The following is a 21180-nucleotide window of genomic DNA, read 5'->3' as shown; positions in this document are numbered from 1 at the left end:
ATATATATATATATATATATATAAACTTGCAATTATTTTCTCTCATTCTAAGGGTTGTCTTTTCATTTTGTTTATGGGTTCCATTGTGGTGCAAAAACTTTAAAATTTAATGAGGTTTCATTCATTTATTTTTGTTTTTATTTTCGTTACTCTAGGAGGTGGATCCAAAAAGATCTTGCTGTGATTTATGTCAAAGAGTTTTCTGGTTATGTTTTCCTCTAAGAGTTTTATAGTGTTTGGCCTTACATTTAAGTTTTTAATCTATTTTGAGTTTATTTTTGTGTATGGTGTTAGGAAGTGTTCTAATTTCATTGTTTTATATATAACTGTCCAGTTCTCCCAGCACCACTTATTGAAGAGGCTGTTTTTTTTCTCCATTATATATTCTAGCTTACTTTGTCATAAGTTAGGGGACATAGGTGCATGGGTTTGTCTCTGTGCTTTCTATTCTTTTTTCATTGATCTCTAAATGCTGGAGAGGGTGTGAAGAAAATGGAACCCTCCAACACTGTTGACAGAAAGGTAAATTTATGCAGCAGCTATGGAGAACAGTATGAAGGTTCCTTCAGTTCAGTTCAGTTGCTCAGTCATGCCCAACTCTTTGTGACCCCATGAACCGCAGCATGCCAGGCCTCCCTGTCCATCACCAACTCCCAGAGTCCACCCAAACCAATGTCCATTGAGTCAGTGATGCCATTCAACCATCTCATCCTCTGCCGTCCCCTTCTCCTCCTGCCCTCAATCTTTCCCAGCATCAGGGTCTTTTCAGGTGAGTCAGCTCTTCACATCAGATGGCCAAAGTATGGGAGTTTCAGCTTCATCATCAGTCAGTCCAAGGAATATTCAGGACTGATTTCCTTTAGGATGGACTGGTTGGATCTCCTTGCTGTCCAAGGGACTCTCAAGAGTCTTCTCCAACACCACAGTTCGAAAAGCATCAATTCTTCGGCACTCAGCTTTCTTTATAGTCCAACTCTCACATCCATACACGACTACTGTAAAAACCATAGCCTTGACTAGACGGACCTTTGTTGACAAAGTAATGGCTCTGCTTTTTAATATGTGGTCTAGGTTGGTCATAACTTTCCTTCCAAGGAGCAAGGGTCTTTCAATTTCATGGCTGCAATCACCATCTGCAGTGATTTTGAAGCACAAGAAAATAAAGTCAGCCACTGTTTCCACTGTGTCCCCATCTATTTGCCATGAAGTGATGGGACCAGATGTCATGATCTTAGTTTTCTGAATGTTGAGCTTTAAGCCAACTTTTTCACTCTCCTCTTTCACTTTCATCAAGAGGCTCTTTAGTTCTTCTTCACTTTCTGCCATAAGGGTGGTGTCATCTGCATATCTGAGGTTATCGATATTTCTCCCGGCAATGTTGATTCCAGGTTGTGCTTCCTCCAGTCCAGCATTTCTCATGATGTAAGCTAAAAGTAGAACTACCATATGACCCATCAATCCCACACGTGTGCATAACTCTAGGAAAAAACAATTTGAAAAGATACATTCACCATAATGTTCATTACAACACTATTTATAGTAGTTAGGACATGGAAGCCATCTAAAGGCCCATCAATAAAGGAATGGATAAAGAAGTTGCGGTACAAATATAAAGTGGAATGTCACTCAACCATGCTGTGCTGTGCTTATTTGCTCAGTCCTGTCCGACTCTTTTTAACCCCATTGACTGTGGCCCACCAGGCTCCACTGTCCAGAGGATTCTCCAGGCAAGAATACTGGAGTGGGTTGTCATGCCTTCCTCCAGGGGATCTTCCTAACCCAGGGATCGAATCCAGGTCTCCCGCATTGCAGACAGATTCTTTACTGTCTGAGCCACCAGGGAAGGCCTACTCAGTCATAAAAAGAACAAAATAATGCTATTTGAGTAAACATGGATGGACCTAGAGATTGTCATGCTGAGTAAAGTAAGTCAGACAAAGGCAAATGTCGTATGATATCGCTTATATGTGGGATTTCTAAAAAGAGGGTGTAAATGAACTTATTTGTAAACCAGAAATAGAGCCATAGATGTAGAAAATAAATTTATGTTTACCAGGGAATAAGGAGGGGCAGGGATAATTTGGGAGCTTGGGATTGACATGTACACACTACCATTTATAAACTAGATAGCTAAAAAGGACCTGTTGTATACACAGGGAACTACTCAATACTCTGTTATAGCCTATATGGGAAAATAATCTAAATAAAAAAGTGGATATATGCATATGCATAACAGATTCACTTTCTATATACCTGAGACTAACAGAACATTGTAAATTGACAATGTACCAGTATATTTTAAAATATCAGAACAACACATACACACAAAACCAATGCTTGATGGATATCTTCAGTTTTACTTTTCTTCCATTATAACTGTAACTTGTATTCTCTGAATAAAATAAAATATTGCTGGCAAACATATTTGGTGGCCATTAATTAAAAATAGAAACTTTAATAATTATATTTAAAATTCATTTATGATAACAATAGCACATACTAGAGTTTGTTATGTATGCAATCTTGAACTCTTATGACAATCTTGAACCCTTATGACAAGCCAATAACATAGAGATTATTTTAATTTCCATTTTATAGACAAACTCTGAGGCCTAGAAGTCCATCTATCTTTCCTGAAGTTACAGGCCTATGAGGTGATAGAACAAGGATTTGGATTCATAAAGACTGAACCCAAAGCTAATGCTCTTAATCATTATATTCTTCTCCCCATTTCAAAGCTAGAATAAAACAAGTTCATGACCACTTCATCAATTCCTAATGCTTCCTGTGTTGTAGTTCACACTGCAGATGATTAAATAAAGTGGATTAGAGGAATTTATTATGGATTAGAGATAAGGAAAACATATGAAGCTGTTTTGAAACCTTCCTTCTTATATTTCTTATATTTCTCAGCAGAACAATCTTGAGGATGGGTTTACTCTGGGAACTTCTGAGAATTGCTATTTGTTCTGAATTTGCTATTTGTGTTTTTGAAAGACACATTCAACTTTATAGTATATTTGAGACATAACTGAGATAGCAAAACAGGACTGGAAACATATCAGGAATTCTACTTCTTCCTGAGAGAAATGAAAGTATACTTAGAATTGAGAGTTTCTCCTTTAGGTGAATCACTTTTGAGGGCAGATGACTATTCACAATTATACACTCTATTTATATTAATAGCATCTTCCAAAAATCATTTAAAATTACACCATTTCCCCTAGTTAATTTGGCTGCAAGTACTTCTGAACCACATAAAAACTTCTAAGTAGTCTTTCCCTGTATAACATCTTATTCTAGTATCTAAACTTTATGTTTTCATCTGCATGTGAGCTTATTTTCTTCTCTTTTATATCTCTTACATTTGTTCATCCATTCAATCATCTGAAGTACAAATAACCAGAAACCCCTCTACAGTAAGTGTATGTGTCTGTGCCTGTTTGAGTATTGGCATGAGGGCTATTTAAACTAGATGAGCTTGTACCAAAATTATGACAGTTCTCTTCTCTTTTATATATATGGGCCTCCTAATGCATACATGAAACTTTTGAGCCACCAGTTTAGACAATGAACTTTGCAATGTCCCAAAAAGTACAAATATATGAGAATTTTTTTTAAAAAATGTTATTTTTACTCTGTTGCTGATGCACAGGGAAGCCTGGTGTCCTGCAGTCCATGGGGTTGCAAAGAGCCGGACACAACTGAGGGACTTAACTGAACTGAACTGGCTGAAAAATAAACTCTGACAGGGGATCATGATTAGAATTGGCAAGTGCAGTCCATGTTAGTATGAGAAGCCTTGGTATTCATCTTGCCTGTGAACTAAAAAAAAATAAATAAATAAAGCAAAGCATGCTTTGATTTTATTTATGCTATTCCCACAAGAGTCAAGCATTGTCATATATGATAATTTGTACAGATTCACTAAAACCATGACTCAATAAACAATCAATCCAGGCCCAAATTCATTTTTTGCTTTCTGAGGTAATTCTGACATGCCATAACTTTTCATGGCATTTTTCATTTCTGCATTCTTCAGTGTGTAGATGAGTGGATTGAGGAAGGGTGTTCCAATTGTGTAAAATACTTCCATCATTTTGTCCATGGGGAATGTGGTTGGGGGCCGAGTATATATAAACATACACGGACCAAATGATAAGACAACTACAATGACATGGAAAGTGCAGGTGGAGAGGGCCTTTTCCCTCCCTTCTGCAATGTGGTTCTGCAGTGAATGTAAGATAACAATGTAAGAGATCATCAGAATTATAAAACTGCTTGCACAAAATGCCCCACTATTAATCACCACCAGTAAGTTCATCACATAAATACACATGCATTCAAGTTTCAACAGTGGCTGCATATCACAGCAATAGTGATCAATCAAATTGGATCCGCAGAATGGCAATCTCAAGGCCAGAATAATCTGAACCACAGAATGTGTAAAAGACCCTATCCATGCAAGAGTAATCAGGATGATGCAGACTTGCTGGCTCATGATGGTTGCATAGCTCAAGGGCTTACAAATAGTCACATACTGATCCATGGACATGAGGACCAGGACAAAGATCTCCATGCATCCAAATAAATGCAGTGCAAAGACCTGAGTCAGGCACTCATTGTAAGATATGCTTTTCTTTGCAAACAGGACATCCATGATTAATCTCAGGGCTATTGAAGTTGAAAAGCATGTATCAACCAAAGACAAATAGAACAGGAAGAAGTACATGGGACTCCCAAGTGTCCGGCTGAATTTTATGGTCATAATAATAAGCAAATTGCCCATCAACGTTCCTACATAGAAAATGAAGAAGATTACATATACCATTTTCTGTCTCTTGGGATCTTGAGTCAATCCTAACAGTATGAACTCGGTTACACTATTTTGCCATATTGTTTCATGTGGTGAGGGCAAAGCTCTGATGAGAAAGTATCTGCAAAGGAGAAAAGAAGAAAGAAAATGGCATGAATGCTACATGTGTGATAAGTCACTTTAGTCCTGTCCCACTCTTTGTGATCCCATGGACTGTAGTCACCAGGGCCTCTGTCCACGGAATTCTCCAGGCAAGAACACTAGAATGGATTGCTATTTCCTTCTTCAGGGTATCTTCCTGACCCAGGGACTGAACCAGTGTCTGTCTCCTGCTTTGGCAGGTGTTTTTTTTTTTTTTTTTTTTTTTTTACCACTAGCACAATAGAGCCCTAATACGTACACATGATCATGGGGTTGCCACCTTCCAATGCATAATCATTTGTCTGCAGTGCAATGCTTTATCTGAATTAAATGGAATTCATAATACTCATTCAACCTGTTTCTTAAATGCATCTGAAAATAATAATATAAGAAATTGAGAATAATAAAAAGTAAATAAATCTTCAGATGCCATGAATATTAATTTGAGTTATTTCACAAGAGTGAATAACTTTTTAGCTGAAGGTTATATTCAATTTCTATCAAGGACATATTGATATTAATGTTCCCTATCGCAGAAGTAGAAAAACAGTTTACCTAATTTACTCAATATGCTGTCACATCTTCAACAAAATGTCTAGTGATAAAATACTCTTCTAATCAATATTGCCTTGAGTAATGTTGTCTAAACATTTCAGAATGTCTTTCATAATAAAACCTGAAGATTCTTGAGAATCTCTTGGACAGCAGAGAGATCAAACCAGTCAATCCTAAAGGAAGTCAGTCCTGAATATTCATTGGAATGACTGATGCTGAAGTTGAAGCTCCAATGTTTGGCCACTTGATGAGAAGAACTGACTCATTGAAAAGACCCTGACGCTGGGAAAGATTGAAAGCAGGAGGAGAAGAGGATAACAGGATGAGATCACAGCATCAGATAACAGAGGCATTACAGACTCAAAGAACACGAATTTGAATAAACTCTGGGAGATAGAGGAGGACAGGGAAGCCTGGTGTGCTGCAGTACCTGCGGTTGTAAAGAGTCGGATATAACGTAGTGACTGAACTACAACAAAGCACACATACAAATATATGCACAAGACACACTGCATTACACACGTAGACACACGTGACAGACTGAGTGGATTACACATGTAGACACGTGTGATAGATTGAGTGGATTATACACACAGACACGTGATAGACTGAGTGGATTATACACACAGACTCATGTAATAGACTGAGTGGATTATACACGTAGACACATGTGATATACTGAGTGGATTATACACGTAGACACATGTGATAGACTGAGTGGATTATACACACAGACACATGTGATAGACTGAGTGGATTATACACACAGACACATGTGATAGACTGAGTGGATTATACACACAGACACATGTGATAGACTGAGTGGATTATACACACAGACACATGTGATAGACTGAGTGGATTATACACACAGACACATGTGATAGACTGAGTGGATTATACACACAGACACATGTGATAGACTGAGTGGATTATACACACAGACACATGTGATAGACTGAGTGGATTATACACGTAGACACATGTGATAGACTGAGTGGATTATACACGTAGACACATGTGATAGACTGAGTGGATTATACACACAGACACATGTGATAGACTGAGTGGATTATACACACAGACACATGTGATAGACTGAGTGGATTATACACACAGACACATGTGATAGACTGAGTGGATTATACACACAGACACATGTGATAGACTGAGTGGATTATACACACAGACACATGTGATAGACTGAGTGGATTATACACACAGACACATGTGATAGACTGAGTGGACTATACACACAGACACATGTGATAGACTGAGTGGACTATACACACAGACACATGTGATAGACGGAGTGGATTATACACACAGACACATGTGATAGACTGAGTGGATTATACACACAGACACACGTGATAGACGGAGTGGATTATACACACAGACACATGTGATAGACTGAGTGGACTATACACACAGACACACGTGATAGACTGAGTGGACTATACACACAGACACATGTGATAGACTGAGTGGACTATACACACAGACACACGTGATAGACGGAGTGGATTATACACACAGACACACGTGATAGACGGAGTGCATTATACACACAGACACACGTGATAGACGGAGTGCATTATACACACAGACACACGTGATAGACGGAGTGGATTATACACACAGACACGTGTGATAGACTGAGTGGATTATACACACAGACACATGTGATAGACTGAGTGGACTATACACGTAGACACATGTGATAGACTGAGTGGACTATACACATGTGATAGACTGAGTGGATTACACACGTAGACACGTGTGATAGACTGAGTGGATTACACACGTAGACACGTGTGATAGACTGAGTGGATTATACATAGCAATGAGTACACAGCAAGTCGGTCCAGTCTATCACTAAATTTATTTTAATCTGTTGCCTTGACTAAGTTTAATATTTACTTTACTTCTTAAATATTTCTAGTTGTTTACAATTTTAATATTTTTCCATTTTAATGTGGTTTCTTTTAGTATTTTAAAGTCTTCATTGAATTTATCACAACATTGCTTCTGTTTTTTGTTGTTTTTCCTGGCTGCAGGGCTTGTGTAATCTTAGCTCCTGACCAGGAATTGAACCCACACCCCCTACATTGGAAGGCAAAGTCATTTTTTTTTTCCTTTTTTTTTTTTTTTTTAGGTGGAGGCTAATTACTTTACAATATTGTAGTGGTTTTTGCCATACATTGACATCAATTAACCATGGATTTACCATGGATGTATTCCCCATCCCGATCCCCCCTCCCACCTCCCTGTCCACCCAATCCCTTTGGGTCTTCCCAGTGCACCAGCCCCAAGCACTTGTCTCATGCATCCAACCTGGGCTGGTGATCTGTTTCACCCTAGATAATATACATGTTTCGATGCTGTTCTCTTGAAACCTCCCACCCTCACCTCCCACAGAGTCCAAAAGTCTGTTCTGTACATCTGTCTCTTTTTCTGTTTTGCATATAAGGTTATCGTTACCATCTTTCTAAATTCCATATATATGCGTTAGTATACTGTATTGGTGGTTATCTTTCTGGCTTACTTCACTTTGTATAATGGACTCCAGTTTCATCCATCTCATTAGAACTGATTCAAATGAATTCTTTTTAACGGCTGAGTAATATTCCATGGTGTATATGTACCACAGCTTCCGTATCCATTCGTCTGCTGATGGGCATCTAGGTTGCTTCCATGTCCTGGCTATTATAAACAGTGCTGCGATGAACATTGGGGTGCACGTGTCTCTTTCAGATCTGGTTTTCTCAGTGTGTATGCCCAGAAGTGGGATTGCTAGGTCATATGGCAGTTCTATTTCCAGTTTTTTTAAGAAATCTCCACACTGTTCTCCATAGCGGCTGTACTAGTTTGCATTCCCACCAACAGTTTAACAGGGTTCCCTTTTCTCCACACCCTCTCCAGCATTTATTGCTTGTAGACTTTTGGATAGCAGCCATCCTGACTGGCGTGTAATGGTACCTCATTGTGGTTTTGATTTATATTTCTCTGATAATGAGTGATGCTGAGCATCTTTTCATTTGTTTGTTAGCCATCTGTATGTCTTCTTTGGAGAAATATCTGTTTAGTTCTTTGGCCCATTTTTTTGATTGGGTCATTTATTTTTCTGGAATTGAGCTGTAGGAGTTGCTTGTATATTTTTGAGATTAATCCTTTGTCTGTTTCTTCATTTGCTATTATTTTCTCCCAATCTGAGGGCTGTCTTTTCACCTTGCTTATAGTTTCCTTGGTTGTGCAAAAAGTTTAATTAGGTCCCATTTGTTTATTTTTGCTTTTATTTCCAATATTCTGGGAGACGGGTCATAGAGGATCCTGCTGTGATTTATGTCAGAGAGTGTTTTGAGACAGCTCAGGCCTCTACCATTTCATACCCAGATAATTATGGTAACCTTCTAACTGCTCTACTGCTGCCTGTCTTGCTCCCTTCAATTTATTTTCTGTACTGTATCTTGAGTCATCACCTAAATCTCAACTTTAACTGCATCATTCGCTAACTTAAAAGACCATTCAGTCATTTCCACATAGTACATATAGCATCAAGCCTTGACACAATTATGAGACCCTTCTTTAACTTCCCTATTTCTGTCTCTTGCTATTTTCCCTTTATAAGCTAAATTCCCAGTGTGTTTCCTGGCATATAGTGGGAATACAATAAATAATTTTAAATGAATAGCTGATGTCACAACCACAACTCTATCAAAATTATTAGGATTCCTGCATTCTTATATTCACCTTCTAGCCTTTGTTATATAGTCCATCTCCAAGAACACCCTTACTTCAGTTGGTGCCTATTTACTCTGGTAACATTTTCTCATACTTTGAGTTTCAGTTTTGAGATTTTCTTCACTCTGTAAACTTTTTGATTCCAAAGTCTTTGTTGTATATCCATCAAGCATGCTCTCATAGCATCCTGTACTTCCACTGTCTTTTTTTTTTTTTTTGTAAAATTGCATTGTAATCACCTATACTTTTGGGGGTCTCTCAGTGGTCCTGAATTTTGTGAAGGCATCTCTTGAATTTCTCTTTATCACTGCTGCTGCTGCTGCTGCTAAGTTGCTTCAGTAGTGTCCGACTCTGTGCAACCCCATAGATAGCAGCCCACCAGGCTCCCCCATCCCTGGGATTCTCTAGGCAAGAATCCTGGAGTGGGTTGCCATTTCCTTTTCCAATGCATGAAAGTGAAAAGTAAAAGTGAAAAATGAAAGTGAAATCGTTCAGTCGTGTCCGACTCTTCGCAACCCCATAGACAGCAGCCTACCAGGCTCCTCCGTCTGTGGTATTTGCCAGGCAAGAGCACTGGAGGAGGTTGCCAGTTCCTTCTCCACTTATCACTGAAACCCAAGCAAATATTAATGTGCTTTATTCATTCCTTGGACCCAAAACTATTTGTTGTTCAGTGAACGGAGGATGAAAGTGATAAATGGAATACATTTATAGTGAAATTACTTTGTATGTAACTGAACCTACTTATTAAAAAAAAAAAAAAAAAACTTTTCATAATATAATGCTACCCAAAAGCAAACTGGTATTAACAAATAACAGAAAAAGCCCACAGTAACAAATAATGAAATCTTGGTAATAGCACAAAGAATAAAAGGTACATAATTTGCTCATTTGATAACAGAAACAGCTTTAGTTTCTTTCTTTTCATAGTTCAAGTGGGAATAAATAAAAATTGTGATTTCCAAGGAGATAAGACTAGAATTCATCCCAGACTCTGAAACACGTAAAAGTAGAAAAAGTTTCCTAATCTCTTTCACAACCTTATTTATCTTCATTTTATTAATGTTATTCATCTCTCTTTAACTTATATTATTTATTCAGCATTTATTATGAACCAGCCATTGGGATAATTGTAAAAAAGTGTTTGCAAATAGGCAATACTTTATGCAGTATGACTATTTATATACTTAATAAATTGAAATTCCCATCTGACATTAAATAGTATTTTATTTGAATCATCCCTCCTTCTGATTCCTTATCAGGATAAGATCATAACATGAGTGATTCGAAGTGATTCTGAATGCAATAGGAAATTTTGAAATATAGTATATCATTTATTACTTAGATATTAAATGGTCCATTGCTTTTATATTCCTAGGATAGTTACACACCACAATAACACACTACTTGACATAAAATCATCAGCTCTGACTCATAAAAAGTAGTCAGCATTATTAATTAAAATCATTAGCATTTATTCATATATAACAACAACTAAATATATACACATTATGATAGTATATATACTAAGGTATAATATATATCTATATCAATATATATTTCAGCAGAACTGTTTCTATAAATGTTAACAAATATAGCTATGTTGCTTGTTGATCATTATGGCCTGGTCGTACCTCACAGCATTTAAGAACATGGTCTGACAGTTCAGGTAGGTTCTGGTTACTGGTTCCTCAGTATTTTTGCTTTGAAACATACTCCTTGCCGTTTATTGGCTCACTTGTAATAGGGCAATAATAGCTATGTCTACACTTTGGATTGTAATTGAAATTATTAATAAATATCAGCATGTCTTGTTACTTTTGTTTTATTAGAAAAATAACTTTGAGTTCATAAACATTAATGAAGTTAGATAAAAACATAAAAATTTAGTAGTTTTCCAAATTTACAAAGGCTTATTTTTTTGTCCCATCTCTACACCTATTTATTATTCCCCCTTTTGTATAATTTATGATTTATACTAGTTTCTTTCTTTGGTCAAAAATATCTTTTTGAAGTTCGCCTCTCTTCAATTGACTTTGGTGTCCAGGCACATTTATACTACACCTGAAATAGCATTCCTACTAAACAATTTCCAAATGGCATTCTTCATCTGGTCATTTCTCAAGGTATAGACTAAGGGATTTAACATGGGAGTTATCATAGTGTAGAATACAGCCACTGCTTTATCAATAGGTAAAGTAGCTGCAGGTCTCAAGTACACAAATATGCAGGGCACAAAGAAAAAGATGACTGCTCTGATGTGGGAGATGCAGGTGGAGGGCTTTTGCCTTGCCTCCAAGCTGTAGGTCCTTAGGGAGTGCAGAATGACTACATAAAAGCCCATCAAGAGGAGGAAGTTTAACAGACAGATGAACCCACTGTTGGCAGCAACAAAGAGCCCTAGAGTGTGGGCATCAGTGCAGGTAAGATCGAGCAAAGGGTTCAGGTCACACATAAAGTGGTCTATGACATTAGGACCACAGAAGGGTAACCTGAAGATGAAGAGGATCTGAATGATTCCATGAAGAAAGACTCCCAGCCATGCCACTCCCACTAGAAGTCCACACAGCTGCTGAATCATGATGGTCATATAGCACAAGGGCTTGCAAATGGCCACATAGCAGTCACAGGCCATCACAGTGAGCAGGATGACATCAACACCTCCAAAGAAATGTTCCCCAAATATTTGAGTCATGCATCCATTGAAGGGGCTGTGTTTGCTTGTTTGTTTGTTTCTCATAGAGTGAATCTATAATGAGTTTAGGGGTATTGACACAGGAATAGCAGGCATCAATAAAAGAGAGAGGAGCAAGGAAAAAGTACATGGGGTACCCCAATAATGAGCTGGTGGTGATGGTGACCAAGGTGAGCACGTTCTCTACCATAGAGACAACATAGACGACCAGAAACACGGCAAATATGACTTTCTGCATCTTCGGATTCTGTGTGAGTCCCAGTAGAATAAACTCGGTCACATTATTCCTTTTCTCCATGTATCTCATATTATGGTTAATTGCATTACATGAAAAAATATCATTTTTTTGTAATGCAACCTTGAATTCATCATCTCCAGTAATAAATACCTAAATTCTATTGAGTTCTGTATCCTTATGAGTTTATTTGAGATTAAAAAAAAAAAAAAAGCTTCTGATATCTGAAAAATTACTCAAATTCTTTCCTGGGAGAAGATAATGTTTAGAATCATGAGGAACTTAGTGAACACAGAGGCAAGAGGGGATCTGTGTGCCCTGAATTATGTGAGATGAATTAGGGCCTTAATAGAAGCAGTAGGTCTCAGGTATAGTGGCAACCAAGCCTGAAAAAAGAAATAGAAAATGGATGCAAAGGCTATAAATTCAAAGTTAAAGAGTTTTTCTTTTAATCTTAGAAAATAAGAAACCAGGGAAATACTAGTGGAAGGATGAAGAAGCATTTGAAAAAGAGGGAATGCAGAATATAACTCTAATAGAGGTCTTTGTGTGAGTTGTATGAAGCAGGTTGAGGTTCAGGAAAGTGAAGGAGGACAGATAAAGGAACCTCAGGATCAGACTAATTGTAATAGTTGGCATAAATTGTAACAGAGCATTGTTGATGAGAAGAAAATTAAAGGATACAGTTACTGTAATTGAATGAGCAATGTGTTGCCTAATTCCAGTAAATTTATAATGCTAACAAACATACTTTCAATGACTGACATCATCATGGCATGATAGCAACCTATGTGGATAGTATTATTTCATTTTTTGCACAGGATTAAAAACTGTAAAGACTACTTTTAGTCATAATAATCATCATTAACTAAAACTTAATAAATACTGACTGTGCTTCAGATTTTTAACTCATGCTCTATATTATGTCATAATAAAATATTTAACTAGTAAACTCTTTTGATATGACCATGATGACTTGAATTACTCTAATAACTTTAGAGGCAAGTGTATATCAAGCAAATACAACAGACACACAGGAACATCCACACACACACACAGAGTATACCTTTTTTGAATCCTCAAATATTAGTTAATTACTGAGTTTTATTAAGCTCCAGGAGATGGTGGAGGACAGGGAAACCTGGCATGCTGCAGTCCATGGGGTCACGAAGAGTTGGACGTGACTGAGCAACTGAACAACAACAGCAACAACAGCATATGGGGCTGCTTTCTTTATAGATCCATTTTATTTTTGTGTTCCCTTAGCCTTTTTGTTCTCTCTCCAAGTCCCCTATAAAATATAATCTCACAGATTCTTCTGCAAAATGTTGAAAATCACAATCCCAGTGGTAAAGTATGTTGTTTTGAGAATCAGAAAGACCAGATAAGAATCTTGTTTTCCCCTACTTACAGCTTCTTGATCTGGGGTACATTTCTTTGCAGCTTCCATCCTTGTTTCCTCCAATCAAGTGAGAACAATAGTGTCTACCTCACAGGTTGTTATGAAAATGGACAACGGAAGAAGTGGACAAATTCTTAAAAAGTATAACTTTCCAAAACTGAACCAGGAAGAAATAGAAGATCTTAACAGACACATCACAAGCACGGAAATCAAAACTGTAATCAGAAATCTTCCAGCAAACAAAAGCCCAGGACCAGAAGGCTTCACAGCTGAATTCTACCAAAAATTTAGAGAAGAGCTAACACCTCTCTTACTCAAACTCTACCAGAAAATTGCAGAAGAAGGGAAACTTCCAAACACATTCTATGAGGCCACCATCACCCTAATACCAAAACCAAAGATTCGACAAAAAAATAAAACTACAGGCCAATATCACTGATGAACATAGATGCAAAAATCCTTAACCAAATTCTAGCAAACAGAATCCAACAACATGTTAAAAAGATCATACATCATGACCAAGTGGGCTTTATCCCAGGAATGCAAGGATTCTTTAATATCTGCAAATAAACCAATGTAATACACCACATTAATAAATTGAAAGATAAAAGCAATATGATTATGTCAATAGATGCAGAAAAAGCCTTTGACAAAATTTAGCATCCATTTATGATAAAAACTCTCCAGAAATCAGAATAGAAGTACCATACCTCAACATAATAATATGACAAACCCACAGCAAACATTACCCTCAATGGTGAAAAATTGAAATCATTTCCCCTCAAGTTAGGAACAAGACGAGGGTGCCCACTCTCACCACTACTATTCAATATAGTGTTGGAAGTGTTGGCCACAGCAATCAGAGCAGAAAAAGAAATAAAGGGAATCCAGATAGGAAAAGAAGAAGTAAAACTCTCACTGTTTGCGGACGACATGATCCTCTACATAGAAAACCCTAAAGACTCCACCAGAAAATTACTAGAGCTAATCAATGAATATAGTAAAGTTGCAGGATATAAAATTAACACAGAGAACTCCCGTGCATTCCTATACACTAACAATGAGAAAACAGAGAAATTAAGGAAACAATACTATTCACCATTGCAAAAAAAAAAGAATAAAATACTTAGGAGTATATCTACCTAAAGAAACAAAAGACCTATACATAGAAAACTATAAAACACTGATGAAAGAAATCAAAGAGGACACAAACAGATGGAGAAATATACCGTGTTCATGGATTGGAAGAATTAATATTGTGAAAATGACTATACTACCCAAAGCAATCTATAGATTCATTGCAATCCCTACCAAGCTACCAATGGTATTTTTCACAGAACTAGAACAAATAATTTCACTGTTTGTATGGAAATACAAAAAACCTCGAATAGCCAAAGTAATCTTGAGAAAGAAGAATGGAACTGGAAGAATCAACCTGCCTGTCTTCAGACTATACTACAAAGCCAGAGTCATCAAGACAGTATGGTACTGTCACAAAGACAGAAATATAGATCAAGGGAACAGAATTGAAAGCCCAAAGATAAATCCATGAACCTATGGACACCTTATCTTCGACAAAGGAGGCAAGACTACACAATGGAAAAAAGACAACCTCTTTAACAAGTGGTGTTGGAAAAACTGGTCAGCCACTTGTAAAAGAATGAAACTAGAACACTTTCTAACACCATACACAAAAATAAACTCAAAATGGATTAAAGATCTAGATGTAAGACCAGAAACTATAAAACTCCTAGAGGAGAACATAGGAAAAATACTCTGACATAAATCACAGCAGTGTCCTCTATGACCCACCTCCCACAATATTGGAAATAAAAGCAAAAATAAACAAATGGGACCTAATGAAACTTAAAAGCTTTTGCACAACAAAGGAAACTATAAGCAAGGTGAAAAGACAGCACTCAGATTGGGAGAAAATAATAGCAAACAAAGCAACAGACAAAGGGTTAATCTCAAAAATATACAAGCAACTCCTGCAGCTCAATTCCAGAAATATAAATGACCCAATCAAAAAATGGGCCAAAGAACTAAACAGACATTTCTCCAAAGAAGACATACAGATGGCTAACAAACACATGAAAAGATGCTCAACATCACTCATTATCAGAGAAATGCAAATCAAAACCACAATGAGATGGATGAAACTGGAGCCCATTATACAGAGTGAAGTAAGACAGAAAGATAAACGCCATTACAGTATACTAACACATATATATGGAATTTAGAAATATGGTAATGATAACCCTATATGCAAAACAGAAAAAGAGACACAGCTGTACAGAACAGACTTTTGGACTCTGTGGGAGAAGGCGAGGGTGGGATGTTTCGAGAGAACAGCATCAAAACATGTATATTATCTATGGTGAAACAGATCACCAGCCCAGGTTGGGTTCATGAGACAAGTGCTCAGGCCTGGTGCACTGGGAAGACCCAGAGGGATTGGGTGGAGAGGGAGGTGGGAGGGGGGATCGGGATGGGGAATACATGTAAATCCATGGCTGATTCATGTCAATGTATGACAAAAAACCACTACAATATTGTAAAATAATTAGCCTCCAACTAATAAAAATAAATGAAAAAAATTAAAATTAAATTAAATTAAAAAAACAAAACAAAACACCACAATGAGGTACTATTACACACCAGTCAGGATGGCTGCTATCCAAAAGTCTACAAGCAATAAATGTTGGAGAGGGTGTGGAGAAAAGGGAACCCTCTTACATTGTTGGTGGGAATGCAAACTAGTACAGCCGCTATGGAGAACAGTGTGGAGATTTCTTAAAAAAAGTGGAAATAGAACTGCCATATGACCCAGCAATCCCACTTCTGGGTATAGACACCGAGGAAACCAGATCTGAAAGAGACATGTGCACCCCAATGTTCATCGCAGCACTGTTTATAATAGCCAGGACATGGAAGCAACCTAGATGCCCATCAGCAGACGAATGGATATGGAAGCTGTGGTACATATACACCATGGAATATTACTCAGCCGTTAAAAAGAATTCATTTGAATCAGTTCTAATGAGATGGATGAAACTGGAGTCCATTATACAGAGTGAAGTAAGCCAGAAAGATAAAGGCCATTACAGTATACTAACACATATGTATGGAATTTAGAAAGATGGTATTGATAACCCTATATGCAAAACAGAAAAAGAGACACAGATGTACAGAACATACTTTTGAACTCTGTGGGAGAAGGCGAGGGTGGGACGTTTCGAAGAACAGCATCGAAACATGTATATTATCTAGGGTGAAACAGATCACCAGCCCAGGTTGGATGCATGAGACAAGTGCTTGGGCCTGGTGCACTGGGAAGACCCAGAGGGATTGGGTGGAGAGGGAGGTGGGAGGGGGGATCGGGATGGGGAATACATGTAAATCCATGGCTGATTCATGTCAATGTATGACAAAAACCACTATGATATTGTAAAGTAATTAGCCTCCAACTAATAAAAATAAATGGAAAAAAATGATAACATCTGTACCTTATTTTTGCTTTTCTTCTCACTTTTGTTTAAATCCTGTTTTAACCACATCTATCCATCCAGGAGTAAAAGTGCTCTCTCAGTGCATAAAAACCATTCCCTGTGTTTTTCATTTTGAAACATGTCCAGCATACAGAAAATAAACGACCCAATCAAAAAATGGGCCAAAAAACTAAATAGACATTTCTCCAAAAAAGACATATGGATGGCTAACAAACACATGAAAAGATACTCAACATCACTCATTATCAGAGAAATGTAAATCAAAACCACAATGAGGTACCATTACACGCCAGTCAGAATGGCTGCTATCCAAAAGTCTACAAGCAATAAATGCTGGAGAGGGTGTGGAGAAAAGGGAACCCTCTTACACTGTTGGTGGGAATGCAAACTAGTACAGCCGCTATGGAGAACAGTGTGGAGATTTCTTAAAAAAACTGGAAATAGAACTGCCATATGATCCAGCAATCCCACTCCTGGGCATACACACCAAGGAAACCAGATCTGAAAGAGACATGTGCACCTCAGTGTTCATCGCAGCACTGTTTATGATAGCCAGGACATGGAAGCAACCTAGATGCCCATCAGCAAATGAATGGATAAGGAAGCTGTGGTGCATATACACAATGGAATATTACTCAGCCATTAAAAAGAACTCATTTGAATCAGTTCTAATGAGATGGATGAAACTAAAAAAACATATTTTTATAAATTAAAAATAAATTTATATATATATATTTATGAATATTAAGTACATAACATTTTACAATATGCAAGACACATTCATGCTTTCCCAAATTTTTAGATCTAATATTCGGTAACATTCATCTTAGAATAGTCTGCAAGCTCTGTTTAGTATAGCATATCACATAACTGTTTTTTCAAATATTTTGATTCATATTATTTAAAATCTGAGATCCTTGAATTTGACTGAATTATACAACTTTTCATATTCTTTCTCTCTTGTAGGATTTCACTTCTTAAGAAAGCTAATCTGCTTCTTTATTTATAATTGCATAACTAATAAGCATATATATGCATATGCTCTGTATATATTTACATATCTATGGATGAAACTCTACAGCGGTATGTTCATTCTCTCTTTATAAGTAAACAAATTGTGTTTAGCAAATTTAAGTATCATGTTTACTATTACAGAATTAAGACACACTATTCTTTCACTTGTATTGAAGTCTCTGTCTTGCTCCCATCACATGTTCAACTTTAGAAAGATTGTAGGTGACTGAAACAATATATACAGTGTACGTTTGGGGATGTGCCCATTGTATTTTGTTTGCTTGCCCGTTAAATACTTTGGATTCACCTTTGATTCCTCCCTCCCTCACCATCTTACCAGGTCTCTCATCAGTATATATCATTTATTTGTTTTCTCACAATTTTCACCATGACAGCGCTGGTCTAATGTACCATCAACTCTTGGTTAAATCTTTGTGCAGACTCCTGCCTGGATTTCTGCCTTCCATTTTGCCATTCTATGGTCTATGCTTGAACCACTAGTGCAGGCAGAGTGAGTTTCTTAAATTGTAGTTTGGATCATGTCACTTTTCCATCTGACTCCCGCTGTGCCTTTTCTTCACTCAAATTCTAAGCCTGTACATATACAGACATGGTCTGCACCTCTTTTCCTCTCTGGAAACATCTCCTATTTCACCTCTCTTTCCCTCTGTATTCCAGTTCAGATCTTTCTGTTATTTCTTGAACATCCTAGGAGATCTTTTTTTCCCAGAAAATCTTCCTTTAGAAATTCTTATGCTATGAGGATCTTACATCTATTGTTTTTTTCTCTTAACCAATTTATCTGCTAGTGACACAGGTTCGGTTCTTCTTAGTCATGTCAAACCTCTTTTTCTCAAAAGAAAGAGGAAGAAACCTTAATCTTTTCTCAAGTCTTGTGGGTAATTTTCATGAACTATCTCTTGAATATGTCCCCTTCTCTGTATTACTCTTCTTATCTATTTCAGAATAGCTTTTTCCTAATTTGTTCTTTTACTTTCCAAAATGTTGGTAACAGTGATAGCCTGGGAAATTTCTTAAATAATGTTATTTGCGACTGATTCATATCAATGTATGACAAAACCCACTGAAATGTTGTGACATAATTAGCCTCCAACTAATAAAATAAATAAATAAATTAATTAATTAATTAAAAAAATAAAAAATAAAAGAACAAGTAAGGCACATTAGCTGTCATGGAAAGATGTCTAAGACATATAATACATGTGGAGGAGTTGAAATAGACAATGTATCATGATTTATGTAAAAACAAACAAAGCAATTAAAAAAGAATGGATTGGAAAAAAAAAAGAATGTTATTTGCACGTCATTGATATTCTCATTTATTAGCCATTGAGAGGGTATAAAATTTGTTACACTGTTATTAAAGGCCTTCATATATATGGCAGAAAATAGCTTGCTAGACCTATTTTCTACAGCTTTTGCTTTAGAATTCTAGCCTAGAACAAAATTCACATATTTGTTTATATGTTAATAGTCCTTCCCACTTACCTTAGTCCTCCATTACCAGATCCTCTAGCAAGCTTTAGTTCCATATATTGAATCTCTTTAGGTTTGGACCAAACAGAGTAACTGGTATGATAAAAAGTACTCAGTAAAAATGTGTTGAATGAGCAAATTCTAACTAATAAGCATTTTCTTAGCCATTTTTCTAAGCTATGTTTCTAAGATATTATAAGATATACAATGTAAGCATAAAATTGAAGATATGGTGAGACTTGAGTGATGGCATTTTTAGAACAAAAAACCATGCCAATGAAACATTTCAATTTTTGTCTGCAATAGCAATGCATTTGCAAACACCTGTAGTTGGAGTTTTCTATTGATTTGAGTCAATGACAGTTTCTTCTAAATTCATGGTGAGTTCTTTCACAGTTTATCATGAGAATTTGTTAGGAAAAAAAAATATCAGTTTTTCAAGAATGAAGTTGCAAAACAATGAATGCTGAAATAGAGTGATTTTTAGTCTCCTTGTCAAACTCAACACTTATGTATCAAATTGCATGAGTCTTGATTACAGTTGTGTTTGTTATTGTATTTGTTACACAATGTTCAAAAAATATATTTTCAGATCAATGTTAGATTGGCAAAGCCACGGAAAAAACTGCATCAAGTGGAGGTTCTCTTCTGCCATATTGACCATTTTGCTGCATCTTTCACATCCTTATTCCTCAGACTATAAATCAGTGGGTTTAGCATGGGGATCACCAATGTATAAAACACAGCAGAGACCTTCTCCTGTTCCAGAGAATACTGAGAGCTTGGCTGGATGTAGCTGAAGGTCACAGACCCATAAAATAAGGTCACAGCTGTCAGATGGGAGGCACAAGTGGAAAAGGCTTTGTACCTTCCCTCAGCTGTGCTGATTCTCTGGATGGCAATCATGATGTGAATATAAGAGACCATGATGATAATAAAAGTGAACATTGCAATGACTCCAGAGAATATCAAAAGCAGCATTTCATTGTTATGAGCATCTGAACAAGAGAGCTTCAGAAGAGGGGGAATGTCACAGAAATAATGATTCACGATGTTAGGACCACAGAAGTCGAGTTTTAACAAACCTATTGTGTGTGTCAGGGAGTTAATGAGCCCTCCCAAGTAAGATAAAAGAACCATCTGAATACAAACCCGTTGGGTCATAATGACTGTATATAATAGGGGCTTGGCTATTGCTACATAGCGGTCATAAGCCATCATAGACAGGAGAACGCCTTCTGTGGTTACATACAATGCAAAAAAGAAACTCTGTAGAACACATCCAGTAAAGGTGCTGGACTTGTGTTCTGAAAGGAAATTGACTAGCATTTTAGGAGCAAAGACAGTAGAGTAGCAGATATCACAAAAAGAGAGGTTGCTGAGGAAGAGGTACATTGGAGTATGCAGCTGGGCATTTAGGCAGATCAATATGATCATCCCCCAGTTGCCTATCAGAGTGATAGAATAAATAAAGAAAAAAAGCAGAAAGAGAGGGACCTGCAATTTAGAATTTTCAGTTAAACCTACCAGAAGGAATTCCTTCACACCTGTGTGATTCCAGTCTGCCAT

General features: G+C 37.0%; 1 protein-coding gene and 2 pseudogenes across 1 annotated transcript; all 3 read right to left on the bottom strand.

Annotated features, from left to right (window-relative positions):
- Nucleotides 1–3968: 3968 nt before the first annotated feature.
- On the bottom strand, nt 3969–10910 carry LOC122673947 (annotated as a pseudogene).
- A 399-nt stretch (nt 10911–11309) lies between these two features.
- LOC122674840 lies at nt 11310–12258 on the bottom strand (annotated as a pseudogene).
- Nucleotides 12259–20241: 7983 nt separating this feature from the next.
- LOC122674037 (olfactory receptor 1052-like) lies at nt 20242–21180 on the bottom strand. The gene has a single exon (XM_043872045.1). The coding sequence runs from the start codon at nt 21178–21180 to the stop codon at nt 20242–20244; it is 939 nt and encodes a 312-aa protein (XP_043727980.1).

Source organism: Cervus elaphus, chromosome 18, assembly GCF_910594005.1.
Source record: "Cervus elaphus chromosome 18, mCerEla1.1, whole genome shotgun sequence".
Taxonomy (NCBI): domain Eukaryota; kingdom Metazoa; phylum Chordata; class Mammalia; order Artiodactyla; family Cervidae; genus Cervus; species Cervus elaphus.
This window is presented reverse-complemented; position numbering and strand designations above follow the sequence as displayed.